Consider the following 18,958-nt stretch of genomic DNA (forward strand, 5'->3'; position numbering starts at 1 on the left):
AACATTCCTGTGGAATTTCTAGTAGTGTATATTCGACTTATTTGGATAGATTACGGACAGAATTCGAACATGGGCCCAGAGTACAGTCAACCAGGATTACGTAGACAAGGCACTGAAACAATGGTTTGAAAAAGGGAACAGAATATGCATGGTAACTGCGGTGTGCATTTCTTGCAACCAATGCATCTAGTATGCCATTTATGTAGCCTTTAACAAACCCCACTGCCTGCCATGAATAAAACAGAAGCAAGGCAAACAAGTAAAAAGCTAAGTATAAGAATTTGTTTGTGAGTTAAGAACTGGAATAAGGCATGCAGGGATAAATGGTTAAAGTTACAATAGTCAGCTCAGCAACTCTTAGTCCATTCCTGTTTACTCTATACATTTACGATGACCGGATACAGGGATGGACAGACTGTAGCCCTTTTGCACTGAAACACCATTTTCCCAGTTTAAGCCATGATGTGCGGGCAAGATCAGATCCTACTTCCAAATAAAGTAAATGACAAGCCTCACCATCATCATCATCTGGTAAATTTATATGCGGGATCGAAAGGGACATCATCTCCCACAGGGTCAACCCAAAGGCAAAGATGTCAGATTTATCAGTGATCACACCATCGTCCTCCAACGCTTCTTTAGGCTTCCATGGCTCTGTGCCAATATATTGCAGATTGGGATCACTTACTGAAAAATGAAGTCAAACATGTTTTAAAGTTTCCTACTGCAAATCTTGAACAAATTTAACAGATTTAACTTGAATACAGTACTTAATTTTAGCAAACCAAGAGTAACAGGATTACCCACGGTGTGCCAGATAATCCCCCACTACAAAATAATGACACCTGTAATCAGCTCATCAAAAAGGGGTACAAACTGGTTAGGTTTCTAAAAAGCCTGCAGAACATCTAATGTGCTAATGGGAATGGGGGCTAGAAGAAGTTGGTGCACCATCTCACAAAGTATTTAATAATCTGCATCTTGTACCAACATATTGTTTTAAATGTGATCAAGATGGGTTCTGTTAAATACAACATTTTTGTTTCACGTGGAAAACAAGGAAAATGTGATCAGAGCAACAGGAGGGAAAATAAAATGTTCAGCTTTGACCATTTTAAAAGGAAAAGACAAGCTACATGTTTTAGATGGTAAAGAAATATGGGGTGATATTTGTAAAATATTGAAATGTTTTCTGTGTTGCTAGTGTAAAGAACCAAATGAGACGAAGACACGGAAAATGTTTGATGAATCGTTACAATGAATATCGACGGCCTGCTTAGGGACAGATGTTCATGTTAAAACCCAGACTGCCTTTACCCTCCAAGGAAAGGTTGGACCCGGTCTTCCCAGCATTTTCATATTAAAATGGTTAAGTTAGCAAAAGAACCAAGTAAGAAGGTGATTACATATTTCAAAGACGCATGGTCTGCAGGGTTCATTTTGGTTTTCAGGTAACACTTCTCCTTTCGACCTGCCTTTGTTTGGCTAAGTAAATTCTTAATCAGATTAATGATTTCCTCCACCACAGTGAATTGCAAGTCAGTCCATGGATTCTTCTATATCCAGAATGAGGTGCTCTTTAAGAAATGGGTGACTTGGGACAAAGCAACATCTGGAATCCCCAAGTAAGTACTAGGTTTGCGGGCATGTGAAGTCGTAAAACTAGATTCAGCTCTGGAGGACTTCACAGACCCTCTAGGCTTCACTATCGCAGTCACTTGAAGGAAGAAGCTTCTATTCTCCATTCAGAAAGTATCTGATGCATTGACTCGGAGGGAGCAGGGGAAAGAGGCGAGCGCAAGACCAAGGGGAGAACGGGAGACCAAGGGGAGAAGGCAAGAATGAGGGAGAACGAGAGTACCAGAGAGGCGAAAGAGAACCAGAGTGAACAGAAAGAGAATGAAAAACCAGGAGAACTGGAGCATGAGAGGAGAATGAGAAGGGGATAGTGAGAGAAAGAACAAGATAAAGAGTGAAAGCCTTAGAGTGAAGGAGCAAGAATGAACAAAAGGAAAGAGCAAAAGGGAAAGCAACAGCAAGCATTTTGTACTTTAGTGAGGGCTCAGTTTCCTGGAGGATTTTGTGGCTAAAACAAAAAGGTGCCGGACAAAAGCAATGCTACTTGGTGTGGCTTTGGGCAAATTGCAGACAAAATGTTTAGGTCAGAAAGAGCAGCTGCTTTTGTCTTTAAGGCGGGCATGTGAGAGAACCTGAAAGTACAGCACTAAAATCTAGGGCCTTGGTTAGCCCTCTGAAGCGCTAGGTTTTCAAGATATATTTGTGTGGTATTGTGGATATTGCGAGTACCAAAGTGTGGGATAATGTCTTCTGTTATTTCTGAAACTATGGGTGTGTAGCACTATATTAGAAATCCATTATTAAATACTACTTAAGGACCCTGTATCTAGGTTGAAACATTACGGTAGAAATGGCCTTTAACAGCACTTGAGAATAAGAAACAAATTTTATATTGCATCATTCTGTAAAACAAATGTTCAATATTGTGTTCAACATACCAATCATGTTTTCATCCAGTGGAAGTGAAACTCCAACATCACATATTTTAATTGCTTCAAAGTCCCCTTTAACGACCACATTAGAAGACTTGATATCTCCATGGAGAAGTTTCTTTTCATTGTGCAAATACTGTAAGGAAAAAAAATATAAAGACAAAAAGAGAATGCACACTGCCAGGATGAAAAACTAAAATGCATTTAAAAACAAACACTCATCTGGTTAAAGGTTATGCAAAGTTATAAAAAGGGTCAGAGCTGAAGTCCTGATGATGACTATTTGTAGATTTATATTCAATGTTTCCACAAAACAGTGCTCTGCATTTCTTAGGCTTACCTTTGATTAACGCAGCATGGAAAGTTTTCTTGTACACATGGAAACTGTATTGTTCTGCAGTAACTGGTGTTTAAGGATGGGTGTAAGATGCATTTAAGCATTCCAGAAAGTGTCCATTTTCTCCTCCTTCCATTTGAGAATAAATTGGCAATAGAGTTTTGTGCTTCTTAGCACTAACATAAGATGCGACTCACTGACCAAATACAATCAATCTCATCATAATATGGGCTCTGGAATGGCTACCGGTGAAACCATGGAAAACCTTGAAAATGTTGAAACTGGTCTTTAAATCTCTGCATCACATTTAATCACATTTCTCTCAAATACCTTAAAATCAAGTGTTAGTGCTACCAAACAACTTCATTCTGCACACCAGAACTTTCTCAATATCTTTTAAGCTGCATCCCTGCTTTAATTCTGAGATGGTATGACCAGTCTAATCAACTGAGTTCTGTATGATCCCTTTCACCATGCTAGACCTCCAATTACAGAGATGTGATGACCTGTTTTCCTCCAGGTTTTTTCCCCAGGCTCTCTTCTCAGTTTTGTCATCTCCCCTATTGCACTTGTTTTGTGAGTTACTACCCCCGATCCACTCTGCTTATCATCCTGAGTGCCTGTTTACTTGCATTACAGTAGCAACAGAGGTGAAGCACACCCTGCCCGCATTCCTCCGAATGGGGGCAGAATTGCAATTTTGGGGCGCTCGTCCCATTTTATGGCACTGCTATAGGCAGAAAAATAAAACTAGGCAGAAAATGCTGAATGTATTCGTATTTTTCTACTTTTTTTGCAAATTAAAAGATGGAGAGTGGGGTAAAGGGATATATTAGGGTAGGGGGTATGTTGGGGGTTGCATGGAGGGGGCGAGGGGATGGAAATGCACACCCGCATTTCAAGTCAAAAATTGGAATACAAAAAAACGGTATTTTCTGCATTGGTATTTGCTATTCGATCTTTTCATGTACAACCCTGCTATACCTCCTGGATGTTTGGCTTTATTTTTGTGTGCAGGGAGACTAACTCGCCCCGATATCTAATATAACTTCAGGGCAGGGTTGATTAAGTACCCCATTTTGGTCAGAGGGTGATTCTGCTAAATAAAAGTGTCTGGTGGAAGTGCCATGTAGTTTTGCCTTCACCAACAGTTGTGGTAATTGTTACTGCAGTAGTAGGTCCTTTGAATAGAGCAGCCTTTTTCTAAGCTATATCTTCCTAAAACAGATTGATTAAGAGGAAAGCATTGTGAACGCAGACAACAGATTAAACACGTAGAATTTATTTTCATAGAAAAATAAAGTAAACCAAGCAGATTTGGCCAATGGAAATAAACTGTAAACTGGGGCAGCCCTGCAACAGACCCCCAAACAATGCCCCTTGGAACTCCTTAAGAGAATTCCCAGGAATACATCCATATTCCAGAACAAGTACTCACCAGTCTCTCAGGATTCAGTCCAAAAGGAAGCAGGAGAACCGGACTACATTTACTATGGTGGAGCAGGATCCGGTACTCAGGGCCTTGAACCCTGTACGAGCAAGGACCCAGATTGATGAAAACTACCCCCATTGGTGTATGCAGTACGAGGTGACTCACCAATCCCTACCTCAAGGCGTTTAGACCACTGCAGGGACGTAGAAATAGGCCAACATGGGACTCCTAGTCCAGTCAGCAAGGAGAAACATGAAGAGGAAGAGAACAGCCCAGGAAGGAGATCCAGCAGCCTTTCTAGGAAACTGGGCCCATGATAAAGGAACCAGGGCCCAGCAAGTATGGTCAAACCTGGATTGATATCAGCACCCCAATTTCGTGGCAATTCTCAAGCAATTCGGGTCACAATCTGAGGGAATGGGAAGGGTCTTGCCTAGATCTGCACATCCACTCGTGGGTTGGCCTAAGGGAACACTACAAACACTGGAAGAAGGCCACACTTGGGTCCACCCACACAGGATGTAGGATGTCAACCTGCCATTTTTGGTAGTAAACCAGGTTACACGAGTTTAAACCACAATAGAGGGTGCAGGGCTAGGCTCAGGGTTGTTGGGGTGGTTGGTAAGGGTCCCACAGGTAAAGAAGTTTGAATTGCGCGTGCCAAATTGGTGGCTGGCGTGACAGCGATGTTGACATAATGTGGCAATTTAGTATGAATCTAGTGTAGCTAATGGGGATGAGATATGCTTTTATTTTTAGTGTTGTTTGCGTTTTAGTTGCTACATTTTCGAATTGCATGTGCACAGCAAGATCAGTGTCAAAACTGCTGATACAATATGAATGCAATACAGGTGTGTCATGCCACAACCAGGCAGCGGGGAGCACTGCATGTACACTCGAGGTAAGATTGGAAATGGGGCAATCAGTGTGAGGGGATGCGGAAGTCCTGAACATAAATGTGTAGGTGCACATGTATTGGGGTCTCTAGGGAAATAGGTTTAGGGTAGTATGAATATCCAGATCTGTTTTTCCGCAGAGTTCTGAGAAGTTAGGAATTGCGCTGGCTAAAAACATGGGTTGGGCAATTAAACTCTGTGTGACTGAAAAACTAGTTAACAAGATTGGGGAAAGACCGCAGCAGTTGCAATGAATATCAGATTGTTGTCAATTTCGGGGAGGTTACGGTCTAGGTACATTCTGAAGGGGAGCTGCAGTATATAGAAGTCGGTTATTGAATTTTCCGACCACCTATTGGGGCCAGACAATTAAACCTAATGCAGGCTGCTTGCGGGGGGAAAGGAGCATTAATAGATCATGGATTTTCAATAGAGTTGTCAAGATGAGGATTGGGACCATGTGGGCTAGGAGATGGGTCTATGAGCAAATATGGAAAGGCCCCAGAGAGGGGTGTAGTGTAAATATGAAATATGCAAATTATAAGTTAAAGATGTTGGGGGGGGGTGGTTAATTAACAAAATCCTTGGAGTGTTGCAAATTGTATAAAATGTGTGTTCTTTGAGTGGTTCAGGGAGACAGGTTAATTTGACTCTGATGTCACCTAACCCCTCCGGCCGTTTTTTACAATAAACTTGCTTTACGGGCAAAGCGTGTACGTACTCTAAGGGTGGGCCTGCTTTTGGTTAGGGTGACCAAAGGCCCAATCCTACGGGGTGCTCCCATATCAGAAAAAACAAACATAGGCCTGACGGGGAGTATAGCTTAAAAAGAAAAATAATTCGCATCACAATCACTAATACTTATAAATTGAGCTACTAATGGAGAAATACTGGCTACACCCCTGGTGAAGAAAAACTAACATTTTCAGCATGCTCCTCATCACACGTGTAGGGGAATAGAATCAACTCGGGAGCAAAATGGGATGCTAAAAAAGCATTGCTGTCCTAGGAGCCAACTGGGCTACAGTAGGACAGCACTTCAAAAAGGGTTTCCGTGGCAAGAGGATTTGTACTGAAGTCCTACTGGCGACACAAATAAAGTCAAAGATCCAGAAAAACCAGCAAGGAAAAAGCAAAGGGTTTAGGGGTTGCATAAAATGGGACAAAAATACCAAAAAGTTAATTCTGTCCTAACAGTGGGCTATAACAGCGAGCACCCTCTAACCTCACCTTTTTATTTGCAGAGTTCACCGTCAAGAGACCAATGTAGTGGCAAAAGCTGCGGTGCTCCAAAACCAAGTAACATTTAAGTAGGTCTCATCCCCACACCTGCTACTACAAATAAATCCCCTGCCATTGACATCCTGGCCCAAGTGAGATTGTTTTCAACAATATTCAGAAACCTTCAAAAGCACAGGCCTCTTGAAGGTAGCATGTAGCAATAGCAAGCTATGCTCTACAAGAGGGTTGTCTGCAGGAAGTGAGGTGGGGGCCCATAATTGTAAAATGGTGGGGCCCTTCTACTGGGTGAAGACTCCAGTAATTACCACCTCTGGTGCAACTTCCTAAATGTGCTGGCAAGGTGTTCCTCTGTAGCACTGGTCAATTTACCCAGCTGGGGTGTATCCTGTTCTTTTGGCAAGGTTACAAGCTTTCCCAGCAGAGAACAAAGGATGCTTCTAATGCCAGATTCAATAGTTTATTTTGGGTCAAATCCAGCCCGGTACTGAGAGTTGATTAGAGTCCTTAGAACCCATGTTAACATGGTTACGTCAAAACATCAAACCAGATATGGATTATAGTTCTATTGTACCAATGAAACGTTCACCATGCCTTGGGGGATGTACAGTTATACATATTTTGGATCAGTATTTCCCACGGTTATGTATTGCGCCCAAGTGTTGGAACTTTGGGTTTCTGGGCTGTTTACAAAAAGGCACGCTACTGCCAGGTTGACAAACTACATTGCAGCTAATGAGCAGAGATACGTTTGCACTATACATTTTCAGCATGGAGCCTTATGAAATTAATGTAATGTTCCGAATGATGGCAAAAAAATTCTCTCTTCTACATCATGGTATCTTCCTTAATATTCATAACCACAAATTAGAAAGTATCCCCAAAATGTGAGATGGAGAAAGATCAGCAGACCATGCATAAAGGGACCCGAATCAATCCAAAGGCAAAACTAGTGTCCAATATAAAAGAGCCAAGACCCTGGAGTTCATCACAAATATGGACCGATGAGCAGATTTGGGGGAAATCTCATTAAATTGAAATATTTCTTCAGTTCAAGTTGAGCAGTCATGGCAGACTTTCCCTTGATAGAGCTCTTGGATGACAAAATGGGGCCTACTCACCTTTTAGTAATACAGCGATACGCGACACTCGCTGCTATAGATAGTTTATCCTGAGATAGACCTGCATGGTTAGATCTGCAACCAATCGCAGTGGACTAGATTTCCTATTCTCCTTTGTTATATGGGTTAAGCAGAAATCAGTATCAGCATACATTTGTTAGCCAGCTGGGCATTTGCCGATTTCTATGATGCTTCTGAATATTTAATTTTTCCTATGTGATGAGTCTAGTGAGAACATCACTGTAAATCCGGTATGGAACTCCTCATGTGGCCAGGGGAAGGCAGCAGCTACCGAATCCTGAACCTGGGGGCGGTATTATGTAGTAGGATCACATGGGAGGGGAGTCATATCAAGGGGAATTGATGACCTCTGTAATCCAAGATTCCACCATCCTTCCTAAAACATTGATGGCATATTGTAAAATGTATCAAACCAATGTAGCTGCTATGCAATCCATAACGTCCTTGGTACTGGGATGAGGAAGAGGGGACGAGAGTAAGGATCAACAATGCCATTAACCAGAATGTGCGGTCTTGTTATAGACCAAAACACCTGTGCAGGACATTTAAAACTCAGGAATTAGTTGCAGGAGAAAAAAAGATACTGAAGGAGTAGCTGAAGCAGAGGCAAACCAGTGTGCCGAGTTCACCGCAGAAGTAGAATGGAAGAGGCCAGCTAATACAAGATATGAAAGCCTGCCACATTGTAGAGTAAGCGCAGCGAGAATTGGTGTCGGGAAAAGTCGAGCCGAGAAGACGTGCTACCAAACTGACATGCAGTGCTTTGTTGTGCAGGAGACAAAAAGAGGGCCAACAGAGCTGGTGCAGCTCTGGGAAACAACCATGAAAACCACTGAAGATACGCGAGTGCTGGTGGGAGACCTACTGCTGCATCAGCGAGGGGGAACAGAGATGCCAAAGAGGACTGGTGAGTGTGCCCAACGTTAAACGTGACCCCTAGGACATTCCGAGCAAGACATTTCACAGAAACCCATAATATTGAATATCAAACAAATAATGCAGTATAAAGGCAACAAGGGCACAACTCCCCTTATATGGAACAACAACTGAGGGAACCTATAACCCACATTGCCAAGTGACTATAAACAGAGGCAGCCATTGCTAAACCCTCCTCATCTAAGATATTGGTGTGAAGAATCTTACAACAAATATTGCCACTAGGAGTTTTACATCCTGGCAGGTGAGTAACCCAGAAGTGGCTCCAATAGCAGTTAGTCCTTGCACGCGAGTGAACCAGGAAATATTATGTTGTTCTGAAACAGAATATTGGTGGCGAAGAGGTGTAATGAAAAGAACTTGTTAACACCATTTCATTTGAAGAACAAGTGTGACATTACCAGAAGTAGTTTGTTCTATCCTGACAAAAGTATTCTATTGGAAGAAGGTGATAATTTACTGTGAAAACCAATTGCCTTGATTTATGACCTTGTGCTTTGAGAAAGAGAAATTCTTGCTTTACCAAGAAGGATATTTGGAAAGACATCAATTGCTTTGATTTGTGGATTTGTTTAAGGAAGAGACATTTACTTTAACAAAAAGTCGTATTTGAAGGAAAATATCTTGTGTGGAACTGATCAAAACTTTGATGAATGAGAACTTATCCAAAAGGTATTCCTGCATTGATCCAGGGGAAGAGGATCCAACCCTGGCCACAAGGAGTACTTTCAAGAACCTACAAGTTAAAACTTTCCTTCTATTTTGTTGAATTGAAAACAGCCAAATATTCCTTATGTTAATTTGTTGCATGCATTAGTGTGAGGGTCAGACATTTGGACACTAGGTAATCTTTTCTTTAAGTTTAGTTTTCTAGGTAGGGACATCCTCGTTAGGATAGGGAAAGAGGCATTTATCTCACCCTTTTTCATTTAATAACTGGCAAATCTTGTGAAATCTTTACCTTTGTGTCCGTCTCACCTTTCTGACCCCTCACACCAGGCAATACAATCCAGGTATCATTGTGGACGAGGCTCAGGTTTTGTGCTCCCAACGTCCTTTAGCCAAAATTATACAGGGTTATGGGTGTAATTTCTATGCTTATGCAGATGTCACCCACCTTATCTTTAGAGTGGATCAAGATCTTAAGGAAGCCGCATTTCGTCTGAGGAGTTGTTCAGCAGCCAGTGGCTCCTGAATGAATGCATACTGGTTAAAGCTCAATGGAGACAAAATTGAGGTATTAGTAATTGGTTCCCAGGTGTCTCAGTCCCTCTGGACTACAGATGTGTGTATCCTTCTTTGGGGGTCCTTCCAGGTCCAGTGGGGTCTGTAAAAAAACTGGGAGTCAAAATTGCCAGCTTCCCCTTTCCCCCGGACCTGCAGCTTAGCGCTAGATGTAGTTCGGGTTCCTTAAAGCTAAAAACCCTAATAAATAAAGAATTGCCCTTCTTACCCAACGCTCCAAGTGGGCCAGTGGTTTCACCTGCGATCATGTGAATTGGGGATTATTATAATGCCACCTTGTTGGCTCAGCCTGTTGGGGAGTTTTACTAAAGTCCACCTGGGGTAGAACTGTAGTAGACTTACTAGTGTACAAGGCTCCAATTCTTAGATTGGGCCTGAATTACCCAAAAGGTATGGTGGCAATGGCTGAGCAGCCAGGCTTAGCCTAGGAGGGAGAAGAGCAGTGGGAAAGTACAAAGGCCTTAGAGCATAAACTTAGTCCAAAGAAACACTGACACTAAAAAGAGTTAACAACAAAATAGTCTATTCGATATATATATATATATATATATACACACACACACACATTTCTTCAGTAAAGTAAGTACCATACATCACCAATGGATAATGCAGTAAGTGTTGTGTATGACTTGCCTGGGTAAGCAGATGTCATGTGGAGTGTTTGTGTCTGATTGTCGGAATGTGTGAGTGAATGTTCTAGCCTAGGTCAGTTGGTTAGCGCTCTGCCTGGGTGATGGGCCGCCAGTGTTTAATGTCCTTTAAGTAACTTACTTAAGAACTGTGTAACCACTTGTGAAGGTATCCTGAGACGCTGTAATAAACCTTACAAGTCTAAGATGTCTGGAAGTTGCTTCTTAACAGCAAGTAAATTACTTTTTTAGTAAACCTTTTCATAATGGCAATCAGCAATTCACAGGGAAGTAAAACCACTTTTGTAATAAACTGGTAAAAAAAAAAAAAAAAATCAGGAAAGAAGCTTCTGAAACACCAACACAAGGTGCAATTATTTTTACCGAGACCTTATGCTTTAGCAGTACATCCTTATCTATTGATGAAGTCTTTCACGGTCAGACTGGAGGTCAAAAAGGCAAGGCACAAGTTGCAGAAAGTCCAGAGTTCTTGTGAAAATCTTCAGTAGCAATTAAGTAACAGTTAGTGTGGGTAAAAGGGTTAAGGGACTACGGAGAAGGCTCCCTGAAGCAGCACAAATGTTAGGCCTGGGCGAACGTGTAAACTCCCAAACACGCATTTCAGCACTCCTGCAACACAGGAGCAACAAGAAACTCTAGGCAAGTTCTACCTTTGCTGAGAATACACTGATGCAGCAAGACACCCTTGTGAAGCTGCAGCAGCAGACCCAGTCACCGGATTGTCGTGGAGACGAAAGGAGGGATCGATTTCCATAAGCCAAAGAAGTATCCACAAGTTACATTGGTGTCTTTCAGCGCCCTGCTGCCAGAAGTTAAGACATTTTTGACCATTGCGTCCAACCTATACCTTCCCTGTCTGGAAGCAGATTAGATGTGGAGGCCGCAGGCCTAGTAGGGATTGCGGCTTCATTGAATCTCACAGAAGTCGAGTGGAGGGATGCCAAGCAGATGATTTTTCGGTCGATTTGCCTCGCTTTCTCGGTCAAGCACTCTGGTGAGGGGACTTCAATGAGTGAAATCTCGCCTCTAGAGGTCAATAACTTGTGACCTCTGTGCATTGTCTTCCGAAGAACTAATCTTCCCGAAACCTTGGACTCCTTCTGTACCTCGCAGTGAGCACCCTAACCCTTCAGAGACGCATCCGTAACCACTCAGACCTGAGGCCAAGGAGGCCGCTGGTAAGGTGGCGCAGTTCTGGAAACAAACCCACAATCTGCGCGATACCGTTGACCCTCTCCTCTGGAGGGAAGGCCTTCCCAACTCAGGTGTCTAGGACTGCCCTGAGGAATTGAAGCCGCGGGTCTGGCATCATATGGGACTTCCAAGTTCACGGAGAAGCCTAAAGGCAGGTGTCCTCCAGATGAGGCGAGACCTGTCCCGCTGACTTCCCTCGGATGAGCCAGTCGTCCAGGTATGGGAATTCGTGGATCCCGGATCTCCTGAGGTGAGCCGCGACTACCGCAATGAGCTTGGTGAAGACCCTTGGAGCGGAGTTCAACCCAAAGGGAAGCACCTTGATTTGATAGTGCTATCCCCTACGAGGAACCGCAGGAACTTCCTGTGCTTCAAATGTATCGGACCTGGAAATAAGTGTCCTGTAGATCTATTGACACCAGTGAGTTCTGAAGTTCCAGAGCGTGGAGAATTTCTCTCAAACGACACCATCTTGAACTGGTCTTTCCTCAGGAACTTGTTCAAGGCCCTGAGGTCCAGAAAGGGACCAAGACCACCTTCCTTCGTGGGCACCAGGAAATACTGTGACTACTAACCAGATCCACTGTTCACGAGGTATCTCTTCCACAGCACCCTTCAACAACGGGGCTCGCAGTTCGTCCAGGAGCTCCGGTCCTGGTTTGATTGGAGACGGCAGGGGGCCCGTCTAGTGGTTTTCTTAAAAAAGGACAGGCAATAACCCCACCGAACGAGCTGTAGGGTCCAGGCATCAGAGGCAACCTTCGGCCACTGTGGCCAATGCTCTGCCCACCATCCACCAACCGGTAACTTGTGGGAGGTGACATGAAAGGCAGGGCTGCCCACACTGCTGTTTGCTGGGCTCTAAAAGCCCCTCTGCCTGTTCCGGGGGTGCAAGAAACGCTTCTGCATAAAAGCCCCTCTGCCTGTTCCGGGGTGCAAGAAACACTTGTGCCTGGCCAGCGGGAGCTGTGCCTTCCTGCTTTAAGGCACATTGTGCCTTCAGCCTCTGCCTCTAGAAGCAAAGCTGAAGGCAGGTTTGGCCAACTGCACAGCTAGGCCCAGCGATATTGCAGCAACTTTTGACACCTTAAATTTTTCCAAAGAGTCATTAGCTTTCTGTCCAAAAAGGAATTCTCCCTCGAAAGGCATGTCCAGTAGTCTAGTCTGGATGTTCAGAGAAAAGCCAGAAGCTTTGAGATCAGCTTGTCTCCACAAGACTACAGCCGACCCCATTGAACGGCCAGCAGTCGAAAACGTCCAGGCCCGTTTCCAATGACTGCTTGACTACCTCCTCCCCATCTTACACCAGCCATGTAAATCCATCCCGCAATTCACCTTCTGGGAAGCATTGCGCCACCTGCTCCACAGCTCTCCATTAGCCAAAAGAGTATTTTGTGATCCAAAAGTTACAACGGTGGCTTTTAGCGCTATGCTGCCAGAAGTAAAGACCTTTTTGGTCATTGTGTCCAACCTTTTACCTTCCCTGTCCGGAGGTAGAGGAGATGTGGAGGCTGCGAGGCCTAGTGGAGATTGCGGCTGCCTGCACAACAAGCCCTTCCGGCGAAGGTTGAGAAACCTGAAATGATGGATCTGCTTTTGCCAGCCTGCACTTACCCATAACATTTGAGATGACCTTGGAATGGAGCAGGGGTGCTGCCACAAGGAGGCTAGGGGTCTGCAATTGCTGGATTAAGTGGCAGGTTCTGTTACAGGACCTTCTACTACGTCTGTCAATTTGTAGCCCTGAACAGGCACTGAAGTGGACTTCAAACCTAGGGTGTCTACTACCCTTTCCACCAGGGCCTAGACTTAGCATGGGTGCGAGTGTATGGCGGACCCTGCTGAAGTTCAACATCTGGAGATGTATCCAGGCCGCTGGCATTGTGTAATCCTTGCGCAAGTGCAACCAAGTTCGCCTGTTAATCAAAAAGAATCAATTCCTCCTGACCCTGGGGTCTATGTCCCCTTGGTCATCACCCTGGGTGACACAGAAAATAACTGCACCTGCAGCAGCAGCCTGCGCCTTTAACATAGCCACCATTTGGCTTTTGACATCTTCCCACTCATCCCGCATGGTCAGCCCAGCCGAAGGCTTACCTTTTTCTGACGACGAGCTGGACTTGTGTCGACGATGGAGGCGTTTCTTCTTATGCGAAGACTAGGAAGAATAGCTCCTCGAGTGTGACCGCTTTTTGGCCATCCGTTGGTGCTTTTCTTTCTCCTTTTCTTGGGTGGGCCGTTGTCACAGAAGACCGGACGATCAGCTGCGCCGGGTGTTTTAGAGATGGACATCCCGAGGCCAGTTTGGCAGCCCACTCGCGTATGAACTTCGGGTGCATCTTGGCACACGTTGCACATGCCTCTGTTCTGATCTGTACCCAGACACAGACCTCGTTGTGCGATTCAGTCACAGACATTTTGAAATGGCAGTCAGTGCAACTCTTAAAACTAAATCTGGGAAGGGGACATTCTCTCGGTCGAGGTTTTTCGAAAGAAATTGACAAATTTAGTCAAACACAGAATCGAATACTCAGTGTCATGTTCCTCGCAGCAGCGTGTCCGGCGCGCTTCGAGTACCAAGCCACTATGTCCTCGGTCGAACAGTTTCCGAGCAGCAGAGCTGGATAAGGATATCTATCAGATGAGGAAACTGCGAGAGAAAACCAATCCATTAAAGTAGGAGATAGACATAAAAGGTGGCATAGTGGTTGCTATGAACTTATTTTAACAGAAATGTATAGAAACCTACCTCTCCCCAACACTAAAAGTGTTTTTCCCGCCTCAACTAAGTTGAAGGAATCTGCGAGGATGTCCAAAAGCATAAATATCCACTGTCGTGTCAAATCCTACCTCTGTCCCAAACACTTTAAAGCAACCAAGGAGAATGTCTCTGGTGAATCCAGAATGATGAGCGTCTCCTTCTGGACTGTAGAACTTACCCGTTTCTGGGCTGCATGTCTCTACCCGACCACACGCTCCAGCCTTCACGTCGGTTGGTTGCCCAGGCGTCTGCTTCTCTCTCTTCGGACCATGGCAGACTTGCTAGGGAGGCCTTTGCCGACAGGCAAGCGTCCCACTCTCTGCGTCCCAGCTCCTCCAGCAGAATTCAAATCTTCTGCTCCCCCCTGGAAGGGTCTCTCTCTCCCTGCAAAGTCCTTCTTCCTGCCGCGCCCAAACTTGGACAATACATATTGACTAGTCTGCTCACATTTGTCCTGCAGTAAATTCCACATTGCTCCACACCTCTTCCTCTTCACAGTGTTCAAGTCTTCCCTATTCTTCCTCGTCTCAGCGTTTCCTAGGGAAGTGACACCACCTAGTGTGCAGACATACATGGAAGTGTGTAGGACTATTGTGTCCTGTATAGGATAAGGGAGGCTGGGGGTGTAGTGGGACCACATTGTCCACCCTCGTCCGTTAGGGATGTTAATGTGATCCTCCCATGGTGCACCACACCCAGGGGGACTATTGGACTGTGGCTGCATTGCCCTGGCCCCATGGAAAGGGTCTTCCCCTATGGGAGAAGGGACGACATACAAGGATTTGCCACAGTGCCCAGATGCCTTAAAACTTTTGCATGTACCCACAAGCACGAATTGGCTCGCCGTCAAATATTTGCATAGTATACCAAGCATGAGGAAGGAGGATTAATCAGAACAGCAATGAAAGCTCTAAACCAGTCCCTTGCCTGCTCTGGAAAATTTGACTGAAGACCTGTTCTGCTTGTGGCAAGGAGGAATCCTGTGCTGTGCGCTTCTTCCACTTGATCCAGTGAAACCAGACAGGCCTCTGCAAAGTGTTTTAATACTCCAGTAACGGTCAGGAAGCACATGCTGTTGCTTAATCACAAAGGTTTGAGCACTACATCCTTCCAGAGACCAGTTGTAACTTTGTTGCTATTGGAGGTTTTACTTTAGGTCAGAACCATGTCTCTGGATACTGGTGCAGTCCCAATGGTGTGGAGAACTGTACCAGTGGTATATCCTGGTGTACGATGACCCCAACCAAGGTCTTAGATTCTATTTGGAGCCCTTTTACAGTTTCTTCGATTTAAAGTTACTGAAGATTTTTTTGTATCCCATGTGCATCTCTCCGACAGTCTAGGCGTCCATGGTCTGTTCCCTTGCGATACCCGGCTTCATTTGCAGGGTTTGCCCCACTGGCAGACAAACACTTCATCGACCGTTGATCAAACTAAACTCTCATTGATTTGGCTTACTTCTCCGAGGCCTGAGGACCTTTCCCAAGTTCCTGGTTCTTCTATAATGGCTGTAGGGTCCTTGTGTGTAGAAACGGACCATCACAAAACTGACTTTCTGGATGCTGTGCCATGGTTGCACTATTGCAAACTAAGTGGAGAGTTTGTGTGTGCTACTTCGAGCAGTTTTCTTCCGCTGGATCTCATCTTTCGGATCCTAAGTGTCAGAGAGCACCAAAGTATTAACTGAAAAGGATACGGTACTCAAAAGGATACAGGTGGTAGGGTCTTCCGGATCCCTGTTCACGCGATTTGATAGTTGTGAAGTCAAGTTAAGACATTCCAAATGATACAACTCTCTGACTGGTAAAACAGGCAGAGCGATGGATCACTGGAAAGGGCGTGGGTAAGGTATAGGAAGTCAGCCTAGAACAAAATAAAGTATCATGAATAACTGCCCCAACCTGAGTATGATGGAATAGAAAATGACATGAATGCACACACTGACCTTGAGTCTAGGGCAGATGAATCCAGCAGAGTCTCTTGAGGAAATCCAAGGTAGAACAAACGACAAGGAAGGGAAGATTAGTAAGGAGACTTATCCCGAACGGAACGAGGCTCACGCTAGATACCGGGTTGATGCACCACAGGATAGCGTCCAAAGTACTGTTCACTATCACCTTCCAATAATCCTTGAAAAGCTTCCTTCCCACGTAGAGTAAAGTATAGAAAGGAATCAATCCCCCTGTTAATATCACAGGTGCAGGAGTTGGAAATAGCGCTCTTTTTATGGTATAAACAAAGTACACGCGGTTCTGTACAGCCGCGAAGAAAATGGCGTGTGCGTGTGGATTTACACGCGATTAGGATTCACGCAGTCCAGGCCAACAGCGCTTGAAGACAAAGTGTGCATGTGGATTTACACGCAAGCAGGATTCACGCAGTCCAGGCCAGCAGCGCTTGAAGACAACATATGCGTGTGGATTTTACACGCGAACAGGATTCACGCAGCCCAAGACAGCGGCGTTTGAAGACAACGTGCGCGTGTGGATTTACACGCGAGCAGGATTCACGCAGTCCAGGCCAGTCGTGCTTGAAGATAGCGTGCGCGTGTGGATTTACACGCGACCAGGATTCACGCAGTCCAGGCCAGCCGTGCTTGAAGATAGCGTGCGCGTGTGGATTTACACGCGAGCAGGATTCACGCAGTCCAGGCCAGCCGTGCTTGAAGATAGCGTGCGCGTGTGGATTTACACGCGAGCAGGATTCACGCAGTCCAGGCCAGCAGCGCTTGAAGATAGCGTGCCCGTGTGGATTTGCACGCAACCAAACAGCTCCAGGAATCAGCGTGTGGTGGAAAACACGCTATAGAAGGCCCAAAAAGTAGCTGTAGTAACCTGCAAGGATGCAGACCGGAGGTTCAGCTACACAACGCCAAATGATTCGATCAGAAGCAGCGAGTGAAGTTTCCACGCTGCTTAAATACGTAATGCCGTAGTTCACGTGACGAAGCAGAATACACGTGAAGTTAGCGACGTGTAAAGTGCAAACGTCGTTTTCCCGGCAACGTATCGAACAACCGCCATTTGGAATAGAAAGGTCTAGCTGTTCTATGAGCGTAGGAGGTAGGACCACGTCCAGCATGCATGACACTAAGACACCTCTGGGTTGTGGTTCCATTCCCCTGGAGCTGTAAGGCTGCTGTGCTGGCCACTGGCAATCATGTATCGCTTATCTGGTTGCTGACTGCAGAGTTTTTATCTGCAAACTTGAAACTGGTATGGTGATGAATCTTCAGAAGTGACTTACTCATTATTAGAAGGCCCCGTCATCCTTTCATATGGGTTCTCCCTGTGCAAGGGCCTTCGCAAGCACACCTATATCAGCAGATATATTTAGCACTGGGCCATTGACTTGGGAACCCCTTAACCAATTGGGATCCTTAGTTAACTCAAAAAGCCAATAACCTGTGGCTATTCACTTCAAGGAAATTACATTACTACGGGGCTTGTGGGCCTCACCAATCGTCCATTATCCTCTACTGGTCCAGTTTCCTGAATGTGAATTTATTCCTGAAAAGTTATTTTATTGGATGTAAATGCATTGATCTTTTTAATCACAGCTTTTTATAAATAAAAATATTGTAAAGACACCACTATTGAGTGGCTCTTCGAAGTGTTAAATGGACTTCAAAGCCACCTTCCTTCCAAAGGAACTACTTGGACGATCCATCTCAGCACATGTTTTTGTCACGTCAACTTGCAGAAACTCTCTAAAACAAAGTAGTGTGATAGCTGAGCCGTAGAAATAGCATTTCCAGGCAAATTACCTCACTTTGGAACAATGGTAGAGAAGGAAAAAGAAAAACTATGACGGCCCAACCCATACATATTTTCAACCCTTCCCTATAACAAATCTATAACACATCTATAACAAATCTATTGAAGGCTTTTGCAAAAATCGGCAAACACTTCAGTGTCAATGTTCATATTAATCAAGCAAACAAATGAGCAGATATATACTTAAAGAGAGCTTACCACTGACACAGCAAAGCATTTTTAGCCTCTAGGCATAACGCCCAAAAAATAAGATTGCCTGCATAAAGTACCTTTAAGCCTTTTGCCATGTTTAGTGCAACTTTCAGAATGGTTTCAGGTGGAAAAGGCTCTTCACCATTTTCATTTTTGGCTTCTATGAGATCGTTTAGAGATGTGTCTCCCCCATACTCCATAGCAAGACACATGCTGCCATCGTTTGCTTTTGTGAACGCACGATAACCTAAAGAGAAAAAGTCTAATGTTAACTATACAAATATAGCTTTACATAACAAGTGGTGTAAGTAAAAAAAATCAGCAGCACCAAAACATAAAATAGCTCAAAAGGAAGCCTTTCTTTACCAAACACATCGGGGTGAATAGAATGGCCTGCATAGTTAGAGTAAGATTACTAATCCCAAAGTAATATGCAAAACAAATCAATTGTACAATAAATGGACAAAATGTGTACATTTTCAACAGAACACTGCATATGTATTCAGGTTTGTTTTACAGAAAATAACTAATATTGATCAAATGTTAGCTGTCCAAGGTGCTGGTATCTTCAAAAGAAGACATTTGTAAGCTAGACCTGCAGCCATAAACCACACAATAGCACACACAATGTATTCTGTGTCACATGAG

General features: G+C 44.4%; 1 protein-coding gene across 1 annotated transcript in view; it reads right to left on the minus strand.

Moving 5' to 3' along the window:
• The window catches only part of PBK (PDZ binding kinase), a 192,208-nt gene that overhangs the window by 1,775 nt on the left and 171,475 nt on the right, over nt 1-18,958 (minus strand). The window contains exons 6-8 of the mRNA XM_069605635.1: nt 18,388-18,557; nt 2,517-2,646; nt 517-687 (exon numbers count right to left, since the gene is read on the minus strand). Of these exons, the coding sequence (XP_069461736.1) occupies nt 517-687; nt 2,517-2,646; nt 18,388-18,557 (471 nt within the window). The remainder of the gene's footprint in view (nt 1-516; nt 688-2,516; nt 2,647-18,387; nt 18,558-18,958) is intronic.

The sequence above is a fragment of the Ambystoma mexicanum genome, chromosome 4p, assembly GCF_040938575.1.
Source record: "Ambystoma mexicanum isolate Mex_15411 chromosome 4p, UKY_AmexF1_1, whole genome shotgun sequence".
In the NCBI taxonomy this organism is placed as follows: Eukaryota; Metazoa; Chordata; class Amphibia; order Caudata; family Ambystomatidae; genus Ambystoma; species Ambystoma mexicanum.